This window comes from Chenopodium album, chromosome 7 (assembly GCF_948465745.1).
Source record: "Chenopodium album chromosome 7, dcCheAlbu1.1, whole genome shotgun sequence".
Classification (NCBI taxonomy): Eukaryota; Viridiplantae; Streptophyta; class Magnoliopsida; order Caryophyllales; family Amaranthaceae; genus Chenopodium; species Chenopodium album.
In genome coordinates this window covers 61,590,190-61,597,898 of record NC_137840.1, presented here as the reverse complement: position 1 = coordinate 61,597,898, position 7,709 = coordinate 61,590,190, and the positions used below count along the sequence as shown (strand labels likewise).

Sequence of the window (7,709 nt, the reverse complement as noted above, 5' to 3'; positions counted from 1 at the left end):
CTAATTAAAAGTTTCAATAAGTGAAATTCTTCTATTAACTTTACTAGATTTACCTAAACTTTTTCATTTTTAACCCTTGCTTTCATCAACTTCATTCAACAACAAAATGAATGGGTTAACTTTATTTGATGTGAAATGTGCACCCGAATTAGATCACATGAAATTTCTTGTAGACCCACTCTTACAAAAATCTAAAATAATGCAACTATTAAACTATATACTTCGTATATACTTGTATAAATCATGACCCACCATTCTAAAAAGGATAACAAAAATGTGAATTTTTATGTCGAATACGGAACCATCATAGAAAACATTTCATTATATATAGTGGTACCAACTACCAACATAATCTCATATTATAACATCAAGTGTTATTGTTACATAGAATTACAAAATCAAAAACACTTGTAGTTTTTTACAACATACCAAGTTAAAAAAAATATATATATAATCATGTCGGAAGAGAAACACCACCACAGCCTCTTTAACCACCACAAGAGTGGTGAAGATGACAACAAGCCCGTAGACTATGAGAAAGAAGAAAAGTCTCACAAGCACAAAGAACACTTGGGTGAGCTTGGTACCGTTGCGGCCGGTGCTTTTGCTCTTGTAAGCCACCTTACTTTGATTATCTAATATCAATGACTAGCTATTATATGTTTATGTGTAGTACGTCTTAAATTACTTGGTACGGTGACATAGTCATATAGGAGAGTCTAGGTTAAATATCGCGATTTGGAGTTTCATCAATCTCTCACACATAACAAGAATAAATTAGCCTTCTTGTGTGGGAGATTAATAAATGATTGGTTATTAAGACGATTTCTTTTACTCTATTTTTATTTGTTTTGAAAAATTTAAGTTTAAATAAGATCTGATAAAATTTAAGTTTAAGAAAAGTATGAGCTACTAAACTTTAAATTACAATTAAAATAAAATCAAGTTAAAAACATTTGATAAGTGAAAATCACATAAATAAGTTAATGCTCTATTATGATTTCTTCATCAATATTAGCATAATATATAATTTTGATTTATAGTATCATAATATAATACTTAACACACTTTTTTTTTGTACTACGTATATAACCTAGATTATTAGTCAAGTAATTAATTCTTGTGGAATCGTATTGTTGTATATAGCATGAGAAGCACAAGGCAAAGAAAGATCCAGAGCATGCACACAAGCACAAACTAGAGGAAGAAATCGCAGCTGCGGCGGCTGTAGGGGCCGGTGGCTATGCCTTCCATGAGCATCATGAGAAGAAGGAAGCCAAGGAAGAGAGGAAAGAACATGATGGAAAGCACCACCTCTTCTAATAAGGCCGTTACTATACCGTATTTCTATACGATGCTTTGCTTGCTTTTCCTACGGCTTGAGAGTTCATGTGTACGTACTTGGTTGTGTAATTAATAAGTATGGAAAATAAGTGATCATCTACTCAGTGTGTGTATTTTGTTTGTATATATTATATATATGTAATTAGTTTTATTTGGGATTGCATCATATTGTGACAACTTTTATTAAAAATAATTATTTATATGGTGTTGTTTGCTTAAGGATTGATGTTTTTTTTTATACAAAATACACCATATGTATTGGTTACTTATTATGTAGAGTAATATATAATTATTAAAGTTTCTTTTCTCTTGTGTTGAAATAATTATTCAGTTTATGCAAACTATGAGATGATAACCCTATGTCTGTAAACGTATATTCAATTCTAGCTTTTTTTGTGAGACAATGACCGTCAAAATAAAAATTATTAGATACATTACATGAGAATATGAGATAATATGGAGTACTTGGAAGCGGGTCTAGCTATACCCTACTCGGGAGCGGATATAGATGTACCATATATCAATAGGGATCACATGATTAATAACTATTACAACTAAATAAGTCGTAATATAATCAATTTATAGATTGCTAATTAACTAGTGGTTGGAGAAGTTAAAGGTCACAAGTTCAAGTCTTTGATTTTAATACCCTTTCCGTTTTTAAATACTTGCTCCATTTCTATTTTTTGCACTATTCATTTGTCCTACTTGGACTAATATTTGTGATTTATACATAAGAAAAAATATAGTCTTGTGGGTACTTGTTGGAATCATCTCAATGAATAGATTATTAATTTTCAATTGTTAGAATTTATACTTATTAATAATTAAAGATATTAGTGATCAAATATTAGCATCGGCATGCGTGTCCAAGAAAAATGGAGCAAGTATTTAAAAACGGATGGAGTATATTGCGCTGCTATCAATAATACTAACTCCGTTTCTAAAAGTTTGACTCACTTACTATTCATGTGGTCAAAATAAAATAATTTTGACCACGTGTTACGATTTATATGATAAAAATAAATTAGCATGAGAGATCTTATTAGATTCACCTTATTATAAAATTTTCAAATATCAACTTTTTATATTTTTTACTTATATATAACCAAAGATATTCATAATCAAATATGTTCATTGGAGACCGTGCAAATGCAAAGTGAGTCGAACTTTTAGGAACGAAAGGAAGCTTTAGAAACTCTATAAAGAGTAAAAGTTTAGTCTATAATGCATATATACAAGTATTAAAGATTTACTATTTCCATTTTACTCGTAATTAATAGGAGTACTTTTTTTTTGACAAATTAATAGGAGTACTTGTATAAGAGTAATGAACATCATTTTGTGAGCCATACAACATACTATAAATTTTTATAAAAATAGGCCTTATGAATAAATACAGTAATCTATGTAAAATCTGGTAAAAACTTGCTAGTCTCAGAAGAAAGAAAGACTCAAATTTTACACAAATTGTAATGTAAAACTCAAGTTTATGTTACGTAATCATGTTAGACTACTACACCATAGGGCCACTCCTTGAATATTTGTCCAATCTTAATATTCAAATTATTACTGGGCCAGCCATTCAATTTAATCTTTAGATTTTTCGCATAGCATAAAAAATCTTTAAAATCTTAGATATTTTGCAGCAATTTATAAATTTGAAAGATTAATTGAACCTAGACATTTTTATAAAATTCACAACCCACAACTCCACAAGTAATCTTAACATCCTTTTCCTTAAAAAAAAAAAAAAAAAAAAAAAAAAAAAAAAAAAGGTAATCTTAACATCCTAGAGTGGCATTGGACCAAGCCGACCCAAAAAAGGACAACACAATACACAGATATGATATAGGAACGACACGTTACTACAGGTCAAGCCTGAGCCATCTTTATTATCTGGGAGAAGTACAACAAGGCATGATACAACTTGATTTGACATAAAATGACGAAGCATTCTAAATCCTGTAAATAACTAAGGCACAAAAGCTCGATACCATGGCGTATGAAATAGGTCAATACAAGGGCGGACTATTTGAAAATTTTGGCACGACACAACACGCAAAATCGTATATTGGGCCGTGATTCAGTCCTAGCTTACCCCAAAGCACATGGACTCGTTATGAGGCACAACCTACATCCACCTTTAAATATGGAGCTTAAAATCTTGATATATGAAAACTAAAAAGCAAGGAGTATATTGTGTGAAGTCCCAAAATTCAAGCAATTAACGAGGAACAAAATATTTGTATGCGTCCTTACATTGTTCAAAAGAATCAAAAATAATGTGTGTTGCAATTAAAATTACTTATGTTATGGAATATTTTAGTGTAAGAGAGTTTTAAAGGAGAAAATGGTGTACACACAATTTGATCAAAGCTATTAAGAAGTAATATTTTCAAAACTTTAACTAAGTATGCCTGTTAACTACCACGCATTGTTATTAATTGGATTGTGCTGGTATATTTTAGTAAGATTGTATGACAATAGTGCACGCATGCCATATGATGTGCTCGGACTAGTACATTATTTGTCAAAGTCATTCACAATTCTACATTTAAAAAGACATTATCTCTCAACCATCACAAGATCTTTTATCTAGAATTTTCCTCGTTTAAGTATTTAGTTTTGTGCAAACGCTTGTTATATAAATTTTATGTCTCACAAACGAAGGTAGTAAAAGTAAAACTTTTTAGTAAATGAGTTAAAATCATACAAGTTCATGTTTAATTTGACTTAAACTCAATGGCTCGTTGAAAGTTCCAAAAAAAAGTGTTTGAATTTTTTTGTACACATATATTTGAATAACTTTTATAAAAATAACTTTTGTGACCAAATATAACAACTTAACAAGATGAACAATTAACTTAACCTAACTGTAGATCCCAATTATAGTCTTCATGTTAATCAACACAATGTACTTCTAATCTTGATTGATCATTGTTAAGCTAAACTAAAAGCTTAAAATTACATAAAAACTAACGAGATATCCTCGATGAAATGATGAACTGAGTCAATTGACCAGCCAGTTAACCAATTCTTTATATAGCATTAAAACTTCAAAATTAGTAACTTATTTACTCCATCTTGAAAACATAATCTTTGAGTTTAATAAACATAATTTTATTTGTCCAACTTATCAAAGCCTTAGCTAGATCAACTTCAAACTCGACTCGATCAGTTGTAACCCTAAACAAATTAAAGAGATCAAACACTAGTCACCCTTACATAACATAAAGGTCTAATATAATTATAGGAAAATTTAAATAGCACAAAATCCCAAAATAATGGACAAACTAATTTAATGATGGTGGTGGTGATGATCATGATGATGACCATGGTGTTGGTTATGATGATCATGATGATGACCATGATGATGGTTATGATGATCATGATGATGACCATGATATTGGTTATGATGATCATAATGGTGACCATGGTGTTGGGAAGAATGTAGCTCATGTTCGGCTTCATTCTTTTTGTGGTGCTCGTACATAGCGAAACCGGCAGCACCAACCGCAACCGCGGCTGCAATCTCTTCATTCACTCTGTGTTGGTGAGCATGCTGTGGGTCTTTCTTTTCTTCATGTCTCTCATACTGTATATCACACATAAAAATTCGTTATAACTCCACTTAAAAATCGATACTTTTTTTATATATTTAGGGCTTGTTCACTTCAGCTTTAATTTCGGTTTAGTTCAGCTCTAATCAGTTTAGTTCAGATACAAATTACATGAAAATCAATCTAATATGTTACTCCGTTCATAGAATAATCCCATAACTATTCATAAAACCTAATCAAATCAGTACTAACAACGTCAAATTATACGTGTGTGTATATATAATATTTCAATTACCTCATATTAGGAATCAAACGTGGATGTATAATTAGCAATTAACCTTAATTAGGAAAAAGAAAAAAAACTTTTCAAATTAAACCCTAGATTATTCACCCATATATATCATTAGAAATCGACAGAATTAAAATATTTAATTTATTTCGTCTTTGATGAATTTGATGAGTCAATATATGCACATAAACGTAACAATAATTCAATTGCTTTAAGAAGATGCCCTTAAATTTAAATATATAAATCTATATAATAAAAAATTAATATATATACTAATTAGAAAATATATAAATTGAATCATTCATGTCAATTTTTGTATCAACCAAAATATACAACAATGAATTAATCCAATAATTGGTGAAATTTCAATATATACAATAATGCACCCTCAAGCCCTTAATAATTAAGGAAACAAATAAAAAGCATACCAAGGCATAAGCAGCAGCAGCAACGGCAGCCGTCTCACCAATACGCTCAAGGGTGTTGTGATGCTTTAGTTGCTTCTCCGCATCGGCGTGCCCGTTCTCATGATGGTGGTGACCGTGGTGATGGTGGTGGTGACCGTGGTGATCCATAGTGTATTAGTTGAGTTTTGAGGACGGTATAATTAGACTAACAATAAAACAAAAATAAATTTTAAGAGAATTATTATGAGCACAATTTATTGGTTAATGAGCTTATTTTTTTAACGTTTATATAGACAACTAGGGTGGAAATACTTATAGGTTAAGAAATATGTTCGTTGTTTGATATATTTGTTAAGAAATAGCGTTATCCGCGTTAATTGGAAGATATTATCCAATTCGCATATACTCCTATATAATAGTATCCAAATTCTTAACTACATTCATTACAATTATGACTAGTTGATATTTTTCTTAATGTGAATATGTGATGGTCCAATGCCTTGTCCCCCCACTGCCACATCACTAGAAGTGTTTAAGAGCAATTTCTTGAGAATAAAAATATACTACAAATAAATCATATATCATATAATTTTCAATATTTATGGTATCTTAATAAATAATTTCCAACCGTTTATCATATCAAATATGTATGAAATATGTATGGTAAGTTCATGTTGCTAATTGCATCTTGTTAAAATTTCGTGCTGTAAGTATTATAAAATCTAGAGGTGATCGCGTGCTAGGCCAGGCTTTACCCACGCCCATTTTAGGTTAAGCCTTTGGGCTAAAAAAGACGTGCCCAACCTTGCTATTTCAGTTTTGAGACGGGCTAAAATTTTAATTAAAATGGATTATTTTGGACTGTCAACCTTTTTTTTTAGGAAAATCAGTTCGACCAGACCCAAAAAATTTATCCATATCTAATTTTTTGGGCCAAGCCAATATTGTACCGGCTTGGTTTGATTAGGCCTAATAAAAATACTTTCATTTTCATTTCTTTTTTAAAGGTAAGAAAAAAGAAAGCATTAAGAACCCCTCCTCAATAGGAAACTTCCTAACGCATTAGAGGAAATAATAGGGTACAAACACGAGGAAGTACAAAGAGTAATATCCATGTTATCACTAACAAGATGACCTACATTCGTGATCCAATCTGCTGCTCTATTTGCTTTTCTGTAAACATGGTTAATATTTCATAGCTGAAACCTTTGAAGAAGATTGAGGATGTCGACGATGATGTGATTGAGTTGCCATGGAACGGACCAAACTCCTTTTACTGCGTTGATTACTAGGAAATTATCCCCTTCAATGACTAAATGTTGAATCCCATATTAAAGAGCAAGAAGGATGCTTTTTGAAAATATGTAGCTTCTACAACAAAAACAGTGGTGTTGCCAAGGTTGAAGGTGCGAGCTACAATAAGGGAACCAATGTTGTCTATACTGATGACACCTACTGCTGCTGAGTTGTTTTTTAGTGAACCGTCGCGTCGAACTTGAGTTTGAAAGAGTTTAAAGGGGGTGTTTTCTAGGAAACCTGCTGCACGCGGAATGGAATGGATGGGTTGGTGGTGGGTATGGGTTTGGGATCTCAATATAGGTGATCCGAGCCTAGAGAGGTGTTTCTGGAAACAGAATGCTCTTGGAAGTCTTAGGATAATAAGGTAGATCAAGGTGTCCTAAAGTTATTTGTTCGAATTCCCCAAATTTTCTTCAGCTCCGCTTAGCAAAGGGATAATGTCTGAGGGCTCTGCTTGCACGTCCGAGAGCTCGGCCTGCAAAATAGGGAAGGTTAGCTGCCCCGGGGTGTGACCGGGAAAGCCCCTCCGATGGTTAAGTTAGCAAGGGTATTCTCTAGAAAGAGTGTGTACTTAGAGAGAGAATTAGGAAAAACTTACCATCAGTAATGATTGGAGTGCTATTTATAGCTGTACTTTCAGGTGGCAGAAGCTGTACTTAATTGGTCAGATTAATGGCCTGATCACATTTACTAAATTTGATAATTTCAGTTCATTTCAGCTCATTTCAGTTCAGTTCAAATCCAATCAGTTCAGTTCAGTTCATCTCCTAATCTCCCTCTCATAAATTATTCATTTCAGCTCATTTC

General features: G+C 32.0%; 2 protein-coding genes across 2 annotated transcripts; one reads left to right on the top strand and one right to left on the bottom strand.

The window, feature by feature from the left end:
- Nucleotides 1-266: 266 nt before the first annotated feature.
- Nucleotides 267-1,667, top strand: LOC145639131 (abscisic stress-ripening protein 3-like). Its single transcript, XM_081690296.1, has 2 exons — nt 267-612; nt 1,147-1,667. Exons 1-2 carry the CDS (start codon nt 457-459, stop codon nt 1,321-1,323), a joined length of 333 nt encoding a protein of 110 aa, XP_081546422.1. The 5' UTR covers nt 267-456; the 3' UTR covers nt 1,324-1,667.
- A 2,778-nt stretch (nt 1,668-4,445) lies between these two features.
- Nucleotides 4,446-5,927, bottom strand: LOC145639130 (uncharacterized). Its single transcript, XM_081690295.1, has 2 exons — nt 5,625-5,927; nt 4,446-4,942 (listed from the first exon to the last, which is right to left on the bottom strand). The coding sequence occupies exons 1-2, from the start codon at nt 5,769-5,771 to the stop codon at nt 4,646-4,648; spliced, it is 444 nt and encodes a 147-aa protein (XP_081546421.1). The 5' UTR covers nt 5,772-5,927; the 3' UTR covers nt 4,446-4,645.
- Nucleotides 5,928-7,709: the final 1,782 nt, after the last annotated feature.

Bases quoted from the DNA above. Each gene is read 5' to 3' on its own strand.
- LOC145639131 (XM_081690296.1), top strand. From the start codon at position 457: ATGTCGGAAGAGAAACACCACCACAGCCTCTTTAACCACCACAAGAGT. The intron at 613-1,146 runs GTAAGCCACCTT...TGTTGTATATAG, and splicing joins CGGCCGGTGCTTTTGCTCTT to CATGAGAAGCACAAGGCAAA.
- LOC145639130 (XM_081690295.1), bottom strand. From the start codon at position 5,771: ATGGATCACCACGGTCACCACCACCATCACCACGGTCACCACCATCAT. The intron at 4,943-5,624 runs GTATGCTTTTTA...TGTGATATACAG, and splicing joins CTGCTGCTGCTTATGCCTTG to TATGAGAGACATGAAGAAAA.